Source organism: Apus apus, chromosome 4 (genome assembly GCF_020740795.1).
Source record: "Apus apus isolate bApuApu2 chromosome 4, bApuApu2.pri.cur, whole genome shotgun sequence".
In the NCBI taxonomy this organism is placed as follows: Eukaryota; Metazoa; Chordata; class Aves; order Apodiformes; family Apodidae; genus Apus; species Apus apus.
This window is the reverse complement of record NC_067285.1, coordinates 79012455-79034385: the sequence shown is the minus strand read 5'-3', so window position 1 is coordinate 79034385 and position 21931 is coordinate 79012455. Positions and strand designations below refer to the sequence as shown.

The 21931-nt window shown below is 37.5% G+C and overlaps 1 protein-coding gene across 4 annotated transcripts; it reads right to left on the bottom strand.

The window, feature by feature from the left end:
• Nucleotides 1–3326: 3326 nt before the first annotated feature.
• NEIL3 (nei like DNA glycosylase 3) lies at nt 3327–21561 on the bottom strand. 4 transcript variants are annotated; one of them, XM_051617710.1, is made up of 10 exons: nt 21396–21561; nt 20082–20197; nt 17197–17331; nt 15965–16178; nt 14734–14808; nt 12055–12221; nt 9653–9864; nt 6611–7013; nt 4619–4793; nt 3327–3814 (listed from the first exon to the last, which is right to left on the bottom strand). In XM_051617710.1, the coding sequence occupies exons 1-10, from the start codon at nt 21510–21512 to the stop codon at nt 3638–3640; spliced, it is 1791 nt and encodes a 596-aa protein (XP_051473670.1). In that variant the 5' UTR covers nt 21513–21561; the 3' UTR covers nt 3327–3637. The 4 variants fall into 4 exon arrangements, with proteins under 4 accessions (XP_051473670.1, XP_051473671.1, XP_051473672.1 ...); XM_051617711.1 differs by having other exon boundaries at nt 9695–9864; XM_051617712.1 differs by having other exon boundaries at nt 20082–20707; nt 21396–21414.
• Between the last annotated feature and the right edge of the window lie 370 nt (nt 21562–21931).

Here is a 21931-nt window from a genome sequence, read left to right as displayed (position 1 = left end):
TAATGTTAATACCTAAACACTCTCTCTAAAAATTGTAAGTAAGAATACTTAGAAGACTCCTTTTTACTACAGAACTGCTGTCACCACCTTGTTCAGAGTGCATTCAGGTGAAGGAGCTTATGTGAGCCTGTCAGTCCTAACAGCCTCCTGTTGCCACTGGCAAAACATACCATTTCTCTTAACTGTGTATAGGTATAGGTTAAAGTTACAACTCTGTCAAAACCCTTACACTTTTAAAAAGAGCTGTATTTTTTTAAAGGCTGTTTAAATTGGCTTTCATGAGGAATATAAATAACACAAGTTTATTGAATTAGCCAGAGTTGATTGTACACAACACAAGCCATTAAAATCTGTAAGACAGATACAAATCTGAAATAAGTGTATTCCATCACTTCCACTGTAATCAATGAATTGTGAAAAATGTTAATCAATATGAAAATTACATTTGTAAACTATTAGGACAAAAGCTGAAAATCAGGACTTGAGCAAACACAAGACATCCTTTCAGCTGTCACCTGTTTTGTACCCTTGGTTCCAGATTCTTTTTGAAAGGTTAAATGGGGACATATCCAAAATAAATTTTCTTGCTAGCTTGTTGAGTTTTTTTTAAATAAAAACTTTTTATAACTAGCTATCAGCCACAGCTTGTTAAACAAGCTGTCTGCTCCAAGGGGAAGTGGTGGGGAGTGGTGGTGGGGATTTAGGAAAAAAAAAAAAAAAAAGAAAAATTAGTGTTTGTAAAAGCAGTAGGTTACACAGAGGCAGCTGGTGAATTAGAATTCACTGTCTCTCGTTTAGTTTCTTACTCCACTGGACTGCAAATGTCAGATTCCTTCACCTGCTAGTTCACTGGGATGTGCTCAGGGTATCCTTATTCTGTTATCTCCATTTCTGCCTTTTCTCACCTTGTGATATTATGCAACCAAAATACATCATAAGCAAATTTATGCTGATATAAATATAGCACTCCTTCAAAATCGATGCCCAAGGGAACATACACTACAACTTTTTGAAGTTTATAGCTTAAGTGAGTGGTATTTATAGGGGAGACATGAGATTACAATTAAATAGCTTATAATCTTCTTATTTAATGTGTAGCATAATAGCCTTAGCAATGTAAGAAAGCACTTAAGTACCCCTTGATATTAGCATATCCTACTTTTATTATGTTTAGAGAAGAGGTACTAGTCCAAAAATTGTTTGAGTGCTAAGTAATCTAATCTCTAAATTTAACAGTTGCTTATGAAATAAACACTTATTCCGTAAGCAAAACTTTCATGTTACTCTCCTTTAATAGCCATATCCTCCATGGTGGCTCCTACCTTAGTTCCTGTTTAAACTTCTTAAATTTATCATTTTACATTTCAGGATTCCTCTCAAACACTTTACCTGCTAGATGACATCTCTTACCTGAATTTAGCTAAATATCAATTTCTTGAAACAACTGTTGTCCAGAACAGTGATATCATCAGTCATTGATGCAACCATTCTGAAATGGAGACTAAGATGCTTAGAATTCTTTGACCTGTTTTATTGCAACTTCAGCACAATCAGAGATTTATGAAATCTCTGATTTTCAATTTCATAGGTAAATAGCACAGTACAGCTGTTCAAGCTACTTATCTGCAGCCAGCTCTGGTTACTGCAACTGGATAGCTTATGCTAGCCTATTACATTATGTTTCAGGTGATAAATATATATTACTGCTTTTTAATGTTTGTAGTTAGGCAGAAAGTAGCAGAAATGAGGCAATACAGAAAGTCACTTTTGAAAAATAAGACACGTTTTATTTAAGATTAAAGTTCTAGTATTGTAACAATAAGGGTTTTTTGTGTAGGTTATTTTTTATGCTTTTAAATAACTCAGACTTTGGGAGAACTGGCTTGTGAAATAGGCAAAACAATGATCAGGACAAAAGACTTTAAATACTTTTCCTTAGTTTAGTCCATAGTTTAATCACAACACACTACTCATTTCAATATAGAATTCAGATTTTGGGTCTTTATGCACTTTATACATCAGATACTCATTTCCTGTCTGGCTGTTAAAATAAACAAAAGATTTAACAGCCAAAATGTTATCTTTCAAGTGTCAAAGTTTGAGTAAGTCATTTAACTTCCAGCTTGAGTGAGATCTTAACATTTGTTGAAGGCAAGTGATAAAAAATGGTAGTATTTCTCTTTTTCATGTTTTGCTGAACTAAAGATTTACCCTTGTGCATGACATCCAAAAACATGTACAATTTAAAAGTAATCAGACACTATCTCAGTAATCAATTGTACAAATAAAAGTGTTAGATAGCTGTTTTAAAGACTTAAATGTATGAGCACAAGCTAGCAATGACTCATCACTGTAACAAGCATCATACAAAAAGATGGCAATGGAAAGTCAGTCTTCATCATGTCAAGGTTCTTGTTTTGTTCTCAGTTGGAGTTCTGTACCCCACTTTAAACGATAGAATTCCTGAAAGATATTATTTGGAAAGAATCCATTGAGCAGCATAAGGATTACAGTTTAAACAGTCTCATTAGAAAATATTTTCTTCACATAAGTAAAGTTTTAAAAGATTTGAAAGGTATCAAAGGCTACTGAAAAGAGGAGGAAAAAATCCTCTGAATTTATGTTGGTTAGCACAAGAATTAACCGGTTTTACTTATACCATGGCATATAAGATTGAAATGGGGGACTGAAGTTCTCACACATTTTTGGTGGGAAACAATGCTACTTCCCACTACTTTCTTTACACACTGATTGTCATTCAATACTTACAAAGCTATGGCCATATCTTCCATGTTATCTATAGTACATGCTCCAAAGATTTGAAGAATTCTGTTTCTGCTTTACTCCACATTTCATATCTTAGCATATTCTATTTACTTTCCCCATTGGTTCATTAAATAGTGGGAAGACAAGCAAATGTAAGCTGAGTTTTAAACACCTAAGAGGTATGATTTTATTGTGCATTACCCGTGGATTGGGGAAAAAGTTCAGCAGCAACTAGAATAAAAAGTTAAGAGCTGGATATAAAATATGTAACTAAGAATGCAGTCATGTTATTAATTTTAGGGCAGTTCTTGCCATTTTTTTCCAGATCTAAGCAACTGTGGTAACATTCAAAGTTATACAGTCCATTGCTGTTTCACTTTAAGCTCTGAGAAAATAAAGCATGAAATGGTATTTTAAAATGTATATTGAGTTTTTATTCACTTTTATAAATACATGTTTACGTTTATGAAAAAGTCTACCAATTTAAAATACTAATTCAGTTATCCATTTTATAAATAACGTGCTTGAAATTACGCAGTGTTGACAAACTTCACTGACACTTATATGAAATAAGAAAAGAGTTTAATTTTTTTATTAGAAGTATAACATGTCACAATATATATATTATTTCAAAATAGCATGCAGCAGCATTTTTATAGGATTTTATAATTTTTTTATATTTCTATAGGATTTTTTTTAAAATAATTTTTATAGGATTATATACAATTATTCTTTCGAACTCTGCAGTTATTTACATTGTTGGAGCTATTTTACTAATTAACCAGTGAAAAGGGAAAAAGACAAAACAAATTACGAGGAAAGCTGTATACATTTAAGACAGCTCGAAGAGCAGATAACTAAAACATTGACATCAAGGAATAACCTGCATCACTGGCCCATTTTCTGCCCATTGGAAAAAACCACACTGCTTTTCCTTCCCAAGAGGGCACACAAAAAAGTTCTTTCCATTATTGGGACCAATCTTCAACACAGTCTTCATAACACATCGCTTGCTGTGGTTACAAAATGGAAAATCCAAGTCAGCCCACTGCCAAAAGAAACAGGGCGTAGGCAGAGTTTTAGCATACATGATGGCTATGGATTCTGTATTTTCTACTGGCAATAGAAGCAGATCTACAGAGAAGGCCTGAGCAGAAATTCTTCCTAGCAGTTAAGACAGTTTTAGCTCTTTTGTGATCAGTGATCTTAGATTTTTCTCTAATATTAATTGCAACTGCACACTCTCAAACTGATGTAACTTTAATTTATGTTAACCCACAGTTTTCTTCAAATGAAGACATTACAGTCGCTACTGTCTTGAATTTGTCTATTAACCACCTGATGATAAGGTGGCTAAGTCAAACTCTTCTCAATCACATACATTCTTAGCAAGCATCAGTGGCCACCAGCCGCAGCTAGGAAGGTCAGGTTAGGTACTTGTGCAACAGTGGGAGCAAGCTGCCCAGGCAGATTACTGTCTTCATCCTTGGGAGGTTTTCAAGTTTTTGGCTAGACAGAAACATATCTGTTGGCTAGATGTAGAGTTTGCCATACATAGTCCTCTTTGAAGCAAGAGACTGAACTAAATGACTTGTACAAATCCCTTCAGCATTTCAGCTATGTATCTGTGTTACATGGAAGCAGATTAAGAGCACTTGCACAAGCATTAAGAGAAGTACGTAAAGTTTATAGCCACTATTATGCTCTTAGTTTCAATTCAGTGTGCAAAAAGTATTTAATATCACCTCAGATTTAAATGGATCATATCTGTCCACAATTACAACTTACTGGGACAATGTGGCTGAAGGAACAAGTACTTATTAGAAAACAGGCCCTCAGGGCTTATACATACTTGAAAGTAGTCACACCGAGTTTCTCTGGGTAGAGGACAGCTATAAAACTGCCTGCCCTTGTTTTCTCCATCCTTTCTCACAACTCTGAGGCTGCAGAGACGGCTGTGTTTGATGCAGTGAGGACGGCCCATGCTTAACATACGAGTATCATCTGTCACATTATCTTGAGGTTTGCTGTAATGACAGGTTACAAAATGACTCCTGCATAGTGTCTCCAACACAACAGCCAAAGAATTCTCTCCTACTATTACAGCAGCTCACTCACTGTACTTTTCCACACAATGACAGCCAGAGAACTTACTTCTCTAAGGCACCTTACTCGGGCTTTAAAGCTGAATCATTGCTAGTAGCAAATAGGTAAGACTGTGTCCTTTTCTTGCAAGCATATCAGTTTCTCCAGCATTAGCCCACATTTTAAATTATTTCAAAGTAAATTAATCTGCAAAACAAAAGAATACTACCACCCCAACTATACTGTCCTGTCGTGTACTGTCCCAAATTCCACCATACTGTGAAAGAGTATTCAGTTCTCAGCGAGAAAAAGACCGAGTAATTAATCCAGGTTGAAGATAAAGTCTCCTACCCTCTTCACTAAAAAGTTACAGTAATGTCCCAAATCATATTTGGACAAGAAGTAATCCAGCTGATGGGATGGAACAGTGTTCTCTGAATGGGATAAAGTTTATTTCTTCCTCATTATTGAGATAATCTGAAGGAAATACACAAGGCTTTATTTAAAACCAGTAACATGAAAAGGATTAATGCTCTAATATATTTATGGAGCAGAAAATCAGTGATGAAACTAGAGAGGAAAAAAAAGATCAATTCATTCTTTTTAAGTTATCAGCTTAGGAATTTTATGTTCTCATTTACATCTGGAAGATTGAGTCCTGCAAACACCAGCAGTTTTCTTCCAACACCTCACTAAAACAAACAAAAAACCCCAACAAAAATAAACAGCTAATTTTTTTTTGTTCTTGTTTGTTGGGGGTTTTTTAATGTTAAATTGATGACTTGCTGTATCTACCTGTTATCATGATAATGTCTCATTTCTCCTTCACACTCCCCTGTACTTCTCAGTTATCCAGCCTACATCCTCAGTTCCCTGTAGTCCTCTATTGAGACAGCAAGGAGAAAGTATGTTTATACAGCCTAACCTGGCTAGCCAGTGAGATCCTATTTCAAAATTAGGGCTTCAACAATACAACAAAAAAATTCTATATTTCAGAACAGACGAATGACCAAGAATTCTGTAGCATATCATTAACATATTTCACATTCATCCTGTATAACTTACCACTGTGACATCTACCTTGCACCCCCATTATTGTTGTGTATGTGCACAACTTTTCCTTGAAAACCCTAACAGGTTCTCACATTTCTATTGACCAGGCAATAGATGTTTCTGAATAGGGGTATGTAAATAAAAAAGTCAGGATAGGTGGACCATTAGGGTAGTTCTATATTGGATGGGGAGAAAAGTTAAAAGAAAATAACTATGGGAGGTTCATCAGGGCACCTGTACAGAGCTTTGTATAATGGAAGAATGTTGAAAACTGCTGGTTGATTTTAATTAGTATATATTCATGCACCTACTTTCCTTCTGGCATCTTTTGCAATGACTTCAAGATCTAAGCAGACAGCAACTACAGTGCTAAGATCAGACAACTCCTTAGGGTAAAACTATACTAATTGACCTTTGAGAGCTCTACTGTCCTGTTCCATGGGAACAGCTGAACTATGAACAGCTGTTTAGTTAACAGCAGTATTGGCCAAATGCCAAAATCAGGACTTTTCCAGTGACAACTTAGGTCATTCAGGGCTTTTGAAATCTGAAAGTAATTTTAGTTACCCAAGAGAATCAGTTACCTCTGGCAGTAATCTAAAGACAGCAGTGTCTGAACCCAACTGCAGAGTATTCCATTAATCTTCAGAGATAAAGTTGGTTTATGAGGTCATAAAAAGATTTGTTTACATTTCAGAATACTTACATGGCTGCTACATTATATTGGTGAACAGAAGGTAGATGACCAGTTTTCTGTTTCTTCTGTATGTGTTTGAAAGAGAGAGGTTGCTGACAGGAGGACAAAGCCATAGCAGTTATGTGTGTTGAGCAATCCTTGTCTGTGCTTCCCCCTGACTGGTAGACATTGTTTTGGATCTGGCTACAGTTGCTTTTTGGAGCAACACACTGAGAGTGTGCATCAGATGTCAGGATATCATTTCTCAAAACAGCTTTGTTACCAAGATCTGTTAAGACAAGAGTTGTAGTTCCAAATGCAGCTTTTCTATTGATCTTTATTTCTGTACTTGGTTTTCTGAAATCATTACAAGGGTACTTCAGTAAGTTTGCATTTAAAGCTGCAGAATCTTCAACATTCTCTGTTTTTGGAACTAAGAAAAAATAAGTTATTGGTTATAATGTGTCTGTGTAGAGTAATACATCATATTTCTAGTCTGTATTCATAACTCATACAGGGAATGAAAGAGTAAATTTAGCATAATAACTTGAAAGATCTCAAAACCTGTCACACATTAGATACAGTACCAAATTTCTTACAATAAAAAGCTCATGCGTTTTTGAGTCACATACAATGTGTTTCAAGATAACATTACTATTGCTTGAATAGGACCAGATGTGAATAGTACTCTGTAAATTAAAGCTGTTGGAGAATTAACCCTACAAAACTGAATTTGGCCCAAAAGCAGGGAATAAAAGAATTAATTTTTCAAAATAATCTTTTATAATCCCAGCACTGGGAGATCACAGGGTATGGTACCTCCAGCAGCAATATGTTATCCATTTTTAAAGTATTGTTTTACCAGTGACACAAAAGGGAATATGTATTTGCTGGGTTTTCTAGTGCTTAAAGGGTTCCTATCCTTTCCCGACACTGTGTGCATCCAAACTTATCGATCTCTTACTGTAAGAGGCTTCAGAAGCTAGCAAGATCAGACATTTACTCTACATTCATTTCCTGACGCGAACAACCATGTTTCTGCACATAATCAGAGGCCCACTTAGAGGGCAATAATAATTCCAAAAAAAGTGGGCATAATTTATTAATGCAATTTTAATAAATGTTTAAAATTTTTAAATAAATAAATTTTAATAAATAAGGAGTCTGTAAGTAATCTTTCCTGAGAAAAGGGTGAAAAGGAGAACTTTATGGTGTCCCTAGGTGCAATCTTTGTTAGATAGCTGTGAAGCCATAGTGATCAAGAACAGAGTCCTTTCTTTTCTACCATCTCCAGTAAGTGTCTCCCTCCTAAATCTTCCCTCCATTCAAGGAAGAGGGAATTAAGCAGAAGAAAAATGGGTAGTTAAGGCATGCACAAGAGCATACTCTTTCCAAAGGCTTTCTCAGTCGGAATAAGAATCCCTACAGTTTACTCTCAACAATACTTGCTTCCAAGCCCCTTCAATTTTGCCACTGCTGCACAATAAAACTCAATCCAGGGCATTCAAGTTTCTTTAAGAAAGAACAGGAGCTTAGTCTTGTACTTAGCAAAGGAGCAAGGAAATTAAAATGTAGTAGTAAATAGTTATCTCTGTCATCAGACTGAGTTATTTCAGCTGTATGGCTAACAGCTGCCTTTACATACCAAATATTCTGTCCTCCATAATTCAAATGCTTCTGCTGACAGTAGTTAATTTCAGAAACAACTTAAAAGATATAAAAAGTAAGAAGGCAAGGAATCTTAAAGTCCAAAAAGAGAGAGGTAAGCAAAACCGTGTTTAAGTAAGATCTCAAATACCACTCCTAATTTTATTTCTTTCTTTTAAGAATTTTTGTAGTAAGATTCAACTGAGCGTAACACATCTTCAAATTCCAAGCTGTTTTCAGTAATGGTATGTAGCTGGTGGTATTAATTCCAGGATAAATATTAGTTGGCAAGTCTGAGTCTGTGGACAGATTAAAACTTCCGAGTTTCTGGCACTGATTTTGCACAAGAATTGCACAAGATTAGCCTCAGCTGGTAATAAGTGTCATGTAAAACACAAAGTCATACTTCTATTGATTCCTGGCCTGAAGAAATGGACTTCAGCCAGTGCAAGATAAGAGTTTCACACACATCACTCCATTCATAAATGGATAACTAGAATTAATCAATAGTTTGAAAAAAAAACATTGGAACTTATTTTATAAGAAGAGATTGGTACCATAAAGACACTTCACAAGCTGGGACTTCGGAGGCACTTTAGAAAGTATGATTCAAAGTACCACTAAAGCTATGGAAATGTGATCTTAATTCTGATTTCAGCATATATACTTTGAATCATATAGTTAAATTCAGTGAATAATAGGTCCTGGAGCCCATATAAAAACATTAATTCTTCTCAGATACAAAAAGCCTGTCTATTGTTTACAAATATCCTTTATTGCAGTGTTGCAGCACTGGAGCTAGAAAAATAAAGAAGTTGCAGTATGCAGATTTCAATCACTTCAATAAATAATGCACTACATAGTCAGTGAAGTATTAGTTTTTTAATCTAGATTGCAGCATTAAAAGCTCCAATAAGAAACAAAAACCAAATTTGAGATAAACCCAGAATCATCCTTACCCTGAATTTGGAGGTAAAAACCTAGCCCCTGAGAAACCCAACATACCTTTGGAAAGAGTACTAAAATATATTGCTTTTGTCCACATTAAAAAATGATAATTACTTGTCTGCACCCTGATTACTTCTGTATCTGACACATGCTGCAAGCTTGTAATGATTTTCAGGAGAGCTGGAAGAATGCCATTTTGTCTCACTCCTTGCCCCAGGAAAAACCTGATTAAGCATCACTGCTGAGGCCTGTCTACAGAATCCCACCTGCACACAAAGCTGGAAACAAAACACTTTTAGAGTGTTTCCATGATTGCCTGTTTAAGATTTCCTCAAAATCTGACTTTAAGTTAGCTAATGTTATATATAAATACAATTCACAAAGAGACATTTCTACAGTGCTACAGTTTCAAAAACCGCATCAAAACTACAACCCTGCCCCCTTTCCCAGTAAAGGTTCCAGACAACTTTTCAGTACCTTCAGGCCTTGAAGTCAAACTTCCAGACAACTTTTCAGTACCTTCAGGCCTTGAAGTCAAACAGGCATCACAAATTTCAGCAGAAGGCTTATTTATTAGGGTACAGCGCATACATATCCACTCCTCTTCAGATTTCTGAGCTACATGTTCATTGCAAGATGACTCCCTGACATATGCCCAGCCAATTAGGCTATTTCTAGTTGGCAGTTTGCTGTGAAACAGAAGAATGATGTTAGTCTTTTGTGACGTTTCTTCTACAAATTGCCTTACACCATTATGTGCAGGGAGGCACAGGGCTAGAGAACAAGTAGTACACAGTGTTATGCCTGCCTATCATAGTTTGGACAGCATGTGATGGTTAGAGTTTGATTTATTTTTTTCCTTTACCTCAAGGACAAATCTTTTCTAATGCTGCAGAATACAAATAAAAGTATTTAAACAAAAACAGACAAAAAGTTAAGAATTAACTGATGTACTCTCCAGCACAATGCCCCCCAGCCTCTCTCAAATTCCCTACCACTTTTAAGTACTGCAGGAAGAAACCTGGTGAGAAAGACTGTTTTAGTACTTTTCCCCCATCCCTTGTACAAAATGCTTACTAACAAAGGCATTACTGGATGAAGAACTGTTCAGAGGCTGAACAGAAAGTCACACTGTCTAGAAAAATGATTTATTTTCTTTCTCATTTAAATGGCACCCATTAGACCACTTTACTATCCTAACAGCCAATATAACTGAAAAACTTTTAAGTTAGAAAGACTTGTGTGTTACCATTACTTGAACACCTTTTAACATTTAGGAGCCTGTTTGAAATTAAGGATTTTCTTTGGAGGTTTTTTTCTGCTTTTTGGAAAGAATTCAGGAATGTCCTAGCCGTGACTGGTGAGCCAAAGTGGTACTCCAGACACCTCTATAGGTTAAATTTCATTTACTTTCCTGTAAATTATACTACCTCCTATGTTGATACACTTCATTTAGAATCATAGTTACTATTTTACAGTCACATTTAGAATCATAGTTACTATTTTACAGTCACTACATGATACCAAGGACTAATCTTGTCATAATATCCTAACATTGTTAGCATGTTAAATGTAACTTGAAGATACAAGGATGAGGGCAGTACAAGAAATCACCTTTATCTTTTATAGCTAATGTTACCATGTTTTTCACTGAAATCTACTACTGTATAATTATTTTTTAACAAAAAAAAAACACAACAAAACACAACACAACCAAAAAAAACACCAACAAAAAAACCAAGCAACTACTTGTTCATTTCTTCTTGCATCATTTTCTAGCCGTCTGACTCAAAAGAACATTAGTCTCTTCCTACCCTTCTGCAAAACACTTCTCATTATCACTCTCTAAAAAGATAGCAGATTAAGGTTATCAGCATGTGAAATATTTATCTTCCGTGCTGGAATTTCTATATTTGATCTGTACTTAAAGGTGATTTTTAAGCTTTATCCAAAATTCCACTAGCCATCTGAATCTTGAAAGAAGGTTGGAGGTGGGAGAGGGATTTGTGTGTTGTGTAAATCTTATCTAAAAAAATACATACACACACACTAATGAAAGGAAAGTTTGCAAAATGCAGCAGTATCTTTTATTAGATTGACAGAGCTCTGTATAAAGAGGCAAGATTCTGAAACTTCAGATGAAAATTTTCAAGAATAAATTAGGTATGTAAGAGTCTGAATAAGATGCTTTTGGAACTTTTACCTTTTACCCTTTGTGATATCAAATGCATTTTGTGCTTTTCTAAAGTATAAAGAGGAAAGCTGCTGTTAGCACAATTTATGTAGACCTCAATGTGTCTCTGTGGCACACCTGTAGTAAAAGCTTTCCAAATTTGATAGATAAGAAAGAAGAAAGGTACTAAGCCCTACAATACTTGTTGCACTCTGGATTTACTGAAGTTTTAGTTTTCCTTAGTGTAACTCTTCAGCCAGAAAAAAAAATTATGTAAATGCACAGCTACCTAGATATTCCATGAGGGAAGGGGCTATCCTATGGACTTAAATTCTTACCTTCCTTATGCCATTCAACTCAATTGTGTTTAAACTTCCAAGCCTATTATGTTGGTAACACCAAGAACAAGGGGCAATTTTTCCAGAGGCAGCCTATAATTCTGAGTAGTCTGAATTGTTGTATAATTCCCACATTTGATTAGAGTAATAGCTATTTCATAACAGATGGGGTCTTTGAAAGAAACAGTACGAAAGAATTAAAGCTTTTAATGATTTTTAAATACCAATGGCCAAAACATTTTTCTTTTGCAAAGTCAAGTGAACTTAGATGTAAAACACACAAGGATCCTTTCTATTTGAGATATCCTCTTACTGTAATAGCATTTTGAAGTACACTGCTTAAAAATGTTATAAAGTTACTATCATACCTAACATTGACAAGCTGGGGATCCACCTTTTGACACTGAGAACAGAAGTAAGTCATCCTATTATTCTCTCCTAAACGACACACAGTGATCTTCCCATTGCACTGACCACAGGTTGGGCGCTTGTACACTTTGTAGTGTTTGTAGAGCGGAGACCCAGTTTTGCGACACTAAAACAGAACGTGTTTAAAACACAAGTTAGAGACTCAGTATGAGTTTCATGTCATTCCTACAGTTCAGCTGAAGCTAAAATAAAAAAACATATGTAAACTGACAGCTCAATGACTACATAAAGATAGTTAGGGCACACTAATAAGGGCTATCGTCTGTATTCATATTCTTTTATGAAAATAATTTACTTTAAACCAGGTAGAAGAGTGTCTGGTCTTCTCTACATAATGGAATAAAATACACAAGACTAAAAAACATGGTATCAAGGTGCAAGTAAATACATGTGAGGAACCCCCTCAGTTCAGCTGGATCAGCTAGCTCAGATTCAGCACCCATCACCTTTGATCTGGCATCTGCAGAAGTGTTCTTAAAGAACTGATGAGGTCCAATCAGTGCAGCATACAAAACAAAAAGAAAATAAGCAAACCACAAAACTACCAACACCTTCTCTCCTTCCAAAAAGAACCAAAAATACACCATAGGGCTGGCTCAGACCTGATGCTACAATCTGATTAATAAACCTTACCAAAACCTAAAGAACTGTGCAATGCAGAAATTGTCCAGAGATTCTGTAGGAGTCAGGTAGTATACCGTAAAATTGCCCAGTTTCATCTTAGCACTGGCCATGACAGACAAGTTGGGTCATGAAAAGCCACTTGGCACTATGGCAAGCTCCCAAGATCCTGGCAGAAAGTCGTATTAAATTACATACAGTGCAAGCCCAAAGGGCACAGTGACCTAAACAGCCTCCAGAGGCTGGTACGTTTAACAGGACAATTCATACAGAATCAGCATAGACACACTCCAGCTAAAAATATCAGAAAACAAACAGAAAAAAGTTCAAAAAAACCCAAACAAAAAACTCCCCCACAAGAAAAGCCTAGTAAAAGTGCAGCCAAGTCTGCAGAGCCATGTGAGCTTCAGCATTTGCAATCACATTTTCCTGGGCACAGTTCCAGCGTTTCCACAGCTGGCTCAGCAATACCAGCCCAGCTCTGACATAACTCAATAGCCCTAGCTCCATAATGCATGAAGATCCTTGGAGTTTCCCCAGTCTTTAGGCACGGCAGATTGGCTTCTGCTGTGCTCTTATTCATCAGCCTCACTGAATGAGAACACTTTTTCCAGTGCAATCTAGTAATTAAATCAGAAGTAATTACTAATATATGTTTGCATGAATAGTCACAAGCAGTTTGCTTTCCCTCAAGGTTTACAGTTAGTTTCTTACTAGTAATTTCCTTCCATTGAGCTATTTAAAACCAAAACAAAAGCAGCAGCTTTTTATACAAACAAGATTCCTCATCTTTGCATCTGTAAGGTGTTACTTCAAATTAGATAGTACGATTACTACAAACATTCTATAACAGTCTATAAAAATTATCAAGCATTACCCAGCTTATTAACCTATTTTATGTCTTTTTCTTAAAGAGACTTGGCAAGGGGGTTAGGGCTCTTTAAAAGCCTTTAACTGGTGAACACTTGTTATGTATAGATAATAGAACTTTTGGAAATGGCTAAACTGAGAAAGTTTAACTTGTTTATTGTTAGTCTAAAAGCCCGTGACATGTTTAAATATCCTAGTATTATAGCTGTTGCAGAACTGGATGCTCTGTCTTTACTGTTAAGACTTCACTATGAAGTTTGGAGAACGAAAAGACTTCCTTAGCCAGAAAACTAAACTTTTCTCTTCAGTGTGTTCATTTAAGCAGACTATTAAATTACATTTTTAGCCTTTCTGATTAAAAAACAACATTAATAAAGTTAGCTGCCCTCTGTCTAGCCTAAAAAAAAAAAGAATTTTTAGTAGCACTAGCTCCTTGCCTTTCATGCATACTAAGAGAAACAGACCAGAATTCCACTGCTGCTGTTCATTTCCCCACATGCATCTTGAAGAGAAACAATATACAACAATTAGGTCAAAGTCTGTATTTTTCAGAAAGTTAAAGAGCATCCAGGAATTCAAGTTTACAGGAGAAGAAATGAAATCCTGATGAAAATGTAGCAACTAGAAAAGTTGTTTCAGTTAGGGAAAAAAAAGTTGTTAAAAGTTAAGAACCTATGTAGTCAAATAAATATACTTGCTGTTTCAAGTTTCATACAGGAAGCCCCATGAATTTCCTTCATACTTCCCTGGGGCATCCTCTAGTTCCCAGTTTGAAGAATGACCTTTATGATACCTTACATAGAAGTGTGTGCTTAATCTGTATCAATTCTGCCATGTTCATAGTGTCGTTATAGCACATGCACAGCAAAACTGAACTGGCCCTCAGGCAGCATCTGTCAAACTCCTCTGTTGCAATTGGGTCAAGCTGTGCACATTCTTACAGTCTAGACTCCCTCACCTTTCCTTCATTTGACAATTCACAATTAATAAAGTGCACAGAAATCATCATTCCTACTCATTAAAACACTTGTCCTGTTGCATCTTTTTACTGTTTTTACTAGATTATCACATACAACTAACATTCCGGAGTCAAGTTTTGGAGGTTTCTCAGAAACATGTGTCAGTACCTTATAAAAAAGCAGGCTAAAATCACGTGTCATTTTCACCAAGTGACATATTTGGTTATCTGTCAGTTGGCAAACCTGTAAGACAAGAATTATTTTTAGAATATTATGATGCTAAGGGACAAGAGCAGAAAGGCCAGTGATGCAGGGGCACTTTGAACACCTTCAGCTGATGTGGAATTGCATTGCTTCCTGTTATGGAAATTCTCTGATTTCACATTATATACATTCTCTCATTGTGTGAATACCAAACAACATACGTTGCCTCATCAATGCAAAATATTAGGTATAAATTTCACTTGTCTTCCTCTATATTGACCTAAGAGTTCCTGATCACAGGAATCATGTGGAGTTAATAACTCTTAGTTCCCTCTCAATTTCCTCATGGGTTATGATACGGCCTATGTATTATCATAGGTTCTTTCCTGTGAGATCTTCAAGATGAATACTTGAGACAAAGGCATTACAATTATAAAGAGTTACCAACCAAAACCATTTTTGTTAAGAACTCAAAATTTAAAGTCACATTTTTCTTTCCTCTGCCAGCTTACATTGCATATACAATTAAAATTCAGACTGATCCTGTGAAAAACTTTCAGAATTATGTTTAAATAAACCTTTCAGGTACTATCTTCACCAGCTTTCCTTTACTTTGTCAGTCAATGTAATCTCAATCTGTTCTGTCAACAACAGGCTTCTTTTCAACCAAAATTGCAAGATGCATGCTTGAGGAACTTAATCAAATCAAGCACAGTAAACAACAGTAGGAAAGCAAACTATGCCAGCTAGCAAGACAGGAAGTGGAAGAAGCAGCTGCAAAAATAATCAACTGTGCGACATAAACTAGTTGAGGTAGTAACTGAATGAAGAAAACCTGAGCACTCTTCACTTTATTTATAGGCTGACAATTTAACGATAGCACAACAGGGTGTCCAAGTCAGGATCTGAAAGTAAAATGAGTTCCCTACTAAGGAGAAGCTTCAAAATTGTAAGAGAAAAGGCTTAGCCTCATAAATATGTCCACTCTGAGAGGCGAGAGTAACAGCAACAGGCTCCATGGAATGCCATTACAAATATCTCCAGTTCTAAAGAGAAAAAATTAATTTAGTACCTTAGAAGACCTAAGAAATGACAGATGAGAAAGGTAAGAAGATGAAAAAATGTTATATAAATATGTATTTACATTCTTAATACTTTGCTATCATTAAAAACAATCTTGAGACATCTCACCCACCTTAACAGCTGGATGGAGACCACTGTCAAACAGTGCTTCATTTTTTATGATATTTCCTACTCCAGGCAATACTGCTTGATCCAGCAACACATCACACAACAGGCGGGTTTTCTGCTGCTTGATCTCACTTTCTGCTCTTGAGAAGCTAAACTTTGGAGAACAGACATCCAAGCTTTCCATCATTCTCACTTTCTGCTCACTCTCTGCTGCATTTCTTGAAGAAAAAAAAAAAGACATTGAAATTTAGTTTTATTTTCATTAAATGCCATGTAGCAGTATGGTTTTTAAAATACATGAAAAATAACATACTTCATATGCAGATAACAGAAACCATGAAAATCCCAGTGACAGGAAGACACACAGACATTAATCACCCCCACCAAAACCAAGTCAATAATACATGCATGGAACATGTATCTGGTCCAATATACAATAATTCATCCTTTTTCTGTTCATATTAGTTCAAAAAATAATTGCTAGGTACTTGCTTGAAAACTACTTCCAACATGGAAAGACCTTTTGTTTGGACCATCAGCCAAAACTAACTGTATGTTTACATGGTCCAGCAGTTACAACATGACTTGATTAGGCTAAGCATATTTTTAAATTTAAGAATAGTTTGAAAATAATACAGTACAATAAGTGTCAGGCTTACATAAGTTTTTATGTTTTATAATATTAAATAGCCTCAAATTCTTTAAAATCAAGCTTGCTATGTGAATTTTCTTAGCAGTGAGAAGTACAATGCTTATAGACAAAAACATCCACTTAATATCAATTAGAACAGTTATACTAATTTACTTCTAGAAAGCAAACAAAAATAAAAACACAACCTTGGGAGCATACAAATTTGAAACAAGCAATCATCACATATCCTCATTTTTAAGGAACTGAGGTTTGCATGTAAATTAAAGAAGCCATGTGGTTCAGCATTCAGATCTAAGGAATAGAATTAAATTCAAGTTTAATTACCAGTCTTGTCACTATCAAATAAGGCTGTAGCATAGAACTACTTTAGCTGTATGTAAATTCTGATACAAAACTAACAAAATTAAATTACTATACCAATAAATATGATACCCTTAGAAAGTTTTGGTTTGCTTCTTTGTGTCTATAATGGCTTTTATGCAAGTCCTTAATGATTTGTGTGTGGTTCTTCACTATGTTCTTAAAAGAATGTTATAAAAAGAAAGAAATCAAGCTGTGTTTAATTTGGTTAGCTTCTGCTTTACCTATACTCTGCTGTCACATTATAAAAACAAACTGTATCTTCTGTAAGCTGTAGCTCCAAAACTGATAGGGCTTCATTTCTGTCTTTGCTTCCATCAGGATTGATGCACATGGAACCGTTCATACCGAAGTGAATCCTTGGAGAGAAAGAGAGTTCTTATGGGTATTTTAACAATGTTTCCAAGCATCACACTAGTCTATTTTTTAAAGTTATGACCTATTATTACCTTATCAAGTCAGTATGTAGGTATATTAATTCTAGTCATCAAGAGTAACACAGCAACAAACTACTTATTACATAGTGCTCAAATTCCAGAGAGAACCCTACCCAAGTTAGAAACACTCCAAACCCTAGCAGTTTTCCAGTGGTCTTCACAAGTCCTTTTAAAGAAGTCAAATCTGGTCGTTAAATAACACACTTTTCTGGTATACTGCACTTAGAAATTTTTCTCTTGATGCACTAGTCTTTCAACATAGGTTCTTAAGTCCTCAGGGAGACTGAAGCTACTTTACCATGCAATTTTCTGTTAAATCTGGCAGAAGTCACCTGGTATGAAAGCAAAGATCTCAGTCCTCACATTGCCAACACTGTTATCATATCAAAGCTACTTGCAATAACACCATAAACGAAGTAATTAACATCTGCCATATGTTGTTTTCTGCTTTTCTTAGCTGACAACCAAGGCAAAACTTGCAGGTCAATCAAAAAATAATAAAAGAAATAAACTGAAAAATGCACAGATGGCAAAGGAACGGAACAGACTCTTTCAAGTATTCCTCTTACAGATCACTAATGCTTTGACAGGTCTTAAATTTTAAAATATATTCTACTGGGAGCTAGTATACTTGAGCAAAGGGCAAGTTTGATTGTGGTCTTATACACTTTCTTTATTACAAATTCACCTGGTACATTCAAGCCTAAAAAAAGTAAGAAAGAGGGAGTGCCCTACTTCTATACATTGTATATCAGGAAAAGGTGGATTATTTTGTAGCTACAGAAAGATTTAACAGATCAAACTACACAAACGACCAAGGAAATGCAACATCAGGTGGGATATTTCCTTTTAAACTTTCTTTATTACATTTCAGGAAGGACAAGCATTTTAAATGTTTAGATAGGTTAAGACACATTTTATTAAGCATAGTCTTAATGTCAACTCTTTATGTAACTTCCTCATAGCATTTATTACTTTTTTAATTTTTCAAAGTCTGTGTCTTTCCAAAACTCAAGTCAACTCAGTTGATACAGTTATTTCAGCTACTTGTATCTTTCTTCAACAGCTATTTCCAGTTCTCAAGTGCCATGAGCAGTACTGCACAGGCTTAACTAGTCAAATTTATTTTTAAAGCAAACTCTTGCATGTTGCTGCCAAATGTTAATGCATTAATGCTTCCAGAAAGATTTTTAAAAAATAAATAGCATGCACGTTAATAGCTGGTGGTTTCATGTAGGAAGCTCCAGTACACTGCCTAAAAAGAGTACTAAGAATAACAACTGTTAGCTACCTTTGTGACTTATCATCTCATTACTAAAAAGAAAATAACCGAATCACCGCTACATAATTACAATCAAAAGACTTGGGAAATTACAAAATTTTACTCCAATGTGTTTTATTAACTTTGATGTCCTGTGTGGCAGAGCACTGGTGCCCCCACCCCGCCGCCGCTGCTGGCGGATAGTTATATATGATTTGTTAAGCTCTCTGGAGCTAGCAAAAGAACCCCTGATGTGCCCACTTTTGTTAGGTCAGACCGGGTGGCGCAGAGACCGATTTCTGGTCTTAACCCCTGCTGGGCTGTGGAACTGCCAGCGGACAGGAGGCACCTGGTTTTCGTGGGCAATTAGAGGATTGCTGGGGGGGAACCCCTGACAATGAACAGGGTCCGAGCCAATGGGGTGTCATGACCAGGGTAGAATAATGAGTGACCACAGGTCAGGTCTGAATGAGTCAATAAAACAGAGTTCACCACCAGGAAACTGGGTTTTCCCTTGGATTAGTGGGTCTGGCAAGAAGCCTACCCCCTTAGGTCAGGATGCCACCTAAGGAAACTTCTTGAGATTGAGTGACCTCGTCTTTGGTGAGTGATATATTTCTCCTAGACAGATCTTTGAGTGAGCCTTGTCCCTGTTGGGCAAGTGGTTCCGGGTACCAGAGGGGGAGGCTTTGCCTTTTGTCTGAGTGTGCACATGTGGGATTATTATCATTATCACGTGGGATTATCGATGTTAAGACTAGTAAAAAAATCTTGGGAATTCTTAAGTAGTTGTGGTGTAGCGCATTAATATTCTCGACTGACATCCAAATCTGTGGTATTTTTTATTTACTGGAGGGCCAAACAGTGTTGCTTGGAATAAATATTCCTTTAGCCAGCTCCCGTGTTTTTGGGTGCCTCCATCACATTCTGAAACAGGGCAAAAATGAAATCTCATTTTAATTACAAATAAAAAGCCATGTGAATTGAACCTAGGATCTGTTGTTTAATAACAGCTAGTAGTAAGGAGCTGATATTTTTTGTTGTTGTTTTAATGTGAAAAGGAGAGGTTTTAAAATTATTTAGTGCTACACAACATTGTAAGAATTTGCTTCTAATTAAAACATTTTTCACCACAAACTGAAAGATTGGTGGCAGCACAGTCAAACTACTATGTGGAGATGAAAAAAACCATCACATTCACATTATCAAGTTGTAAGGGCCAAGATTAGGCAGCAAATTATCTGAACATGTAAGTGACCATATATCCGGTATTTCCAGTACTGCAGAGGCTGCTGAGAGGCGGTGCCATAAAACTAACTTCCAAATCTCTGAAACTGACAATAGCAAGAAAAGACAATACCCACCAGACATACAGGCTGAACACATAGGAAGCCTTTTTCTCACTTCTTACCTCAAAGCCTTCTGATCAAAATACATAAAAAGTTCCTTTCCCAATGTTTCCACACCCCTGTAAACATGTCCAATAAGGAAATCATGACCAGAGGTTCTCTTCCCACTTGCAGCAGTCTGAAAATAAGGCCACACACACATAATTTAAAATAGAATTTACACTATTTTGATTCTAGCAACGGTACACATACCTGATGAACTGATTCTCCAATTTGGACAATATTAAACCTGTTCTCCTTAAGCAGTTCTATCAAAACCAATGAGACTATTAACCCAGGAAAGAAAGTCACTACTGCCAGTGCAAATTCTTCCCAAATTGAAACAATACACCTTTTTTATCAGGGTATTTTATGCCCTTTCCTGCAAGTCATGAATTCAGAATAAGAGTTTCAGGGTGATGTTAACTAAACAGGTACAGTTTGAATATTAAGTACTTGTCAGTGTCATTTCTGTCATTTGCAGACCTACATCCTTCTCCAAATGCCTCCCACTGGAGTTCCTACCCAAGCTAATAATATGTTTTCAGTGTTTCACGTGGGGCACGGTGTGTCACAGAAGAGCCTCCACTGAGCCCACAGAGGTATTGTTCTTTTTCTGCCAGTTGAAAGTCTGACGAATTATTTTATGCTGCCAATGGAAAGGATAAAAGTTAGTAAAGGAATGGCATACTATGCACAATGAGAGCAGATGCCAACTATTTAAATGCTTGGTATAATTAAAATTACCTTTAAAAAAAAATCTAGATTTAAAAGCTCTTTTTCTGCAGGTCAGCGTGTACCTTTCATCATGTTTCAAACTCGTGAGACCACAAAAAATTAAAAATAGGGACTGCTACTATCATGTTCCTTGTATTGTAGGTTTCCTGAAGCCAAGACACTTTAAAATTTACCCTAAGTGAACACCAGTGATTCTAAAAGCTTTCCTCCCTTATTTCAAAAAAATCCCTGCTTTCACAGCTTCAGCACCTCTTTACATCTCCGACCTGCTAAGGCTTATTTGTTACGCTGATGACATTAATATTTTATTATTAAAAGGAAGAACAGAGCCAGTACCCAGTCCCGCCAGCCCACACGAAGGCCGCTGTGGCGCAGGAGCCCGCGGCAGGCGGGGAGGCCACAGCGGCTGCACCAACACCCCTGCTCTGCGGTCAGCCCCGCGTCGCCGCACCCCGGCGGCTCCTCAAGGTTCCGAGAGACATTTCCTCTCCCCCAAACACGGCGGCGTTTACCACCGCGCACACCCAGGGGCTCAAGCTCTCCACCCCCCTTGCCCGGCCCTCAGCTGCCCGAAGGAGGCGGCTGCCCCGGCCCCTCACCGCGCTGCCGGCCCCGGCTGGCGGGACGCTGCCCCGGGCGCTCCGCACCGCCTGTCCGCGCCGCACCCGCGCCCGCAGCCTCTCTCCGTACAGCGTGCAGCCCGGGCCCTCCACCATGGCGGCAGAGCGCCCGCCAAGCGCTTCCCGCCCGCCCGCCTCTTCCCTTCAAATCTGCCGCTGGCCCGGGGGCGGTGCTGCCGCTGGCCCGGGGCCCGCCCCGCCTCCGCCAGACCGTCCCGGTGAGCGCCGAGGCCCACGGTCGGGCTGGCATGGCTGCCGTGGGACGCCCGGGGCTCCCACGGGGGAGTCCAGGCCGAGACGGACGGAAAGTAACGCCACGGGTGCAGCTGAGCAGCCCTTAGCGGCTGGGCGGGCAGGCAGGGCCCGGCTGCGGGGCTGGGTGAGGGGCGCCCGGGGAGCGTCCCTCTCCCGGGGGCGGGGGGAACGGCAGCCGCCGGCCTGGGCCAGAGGGGCGGGCCCGGCCTAACCCGCCTCTGGCTTCTTTTCCAGCCCCGGCCAGCTGGTGCTTGAGTTTA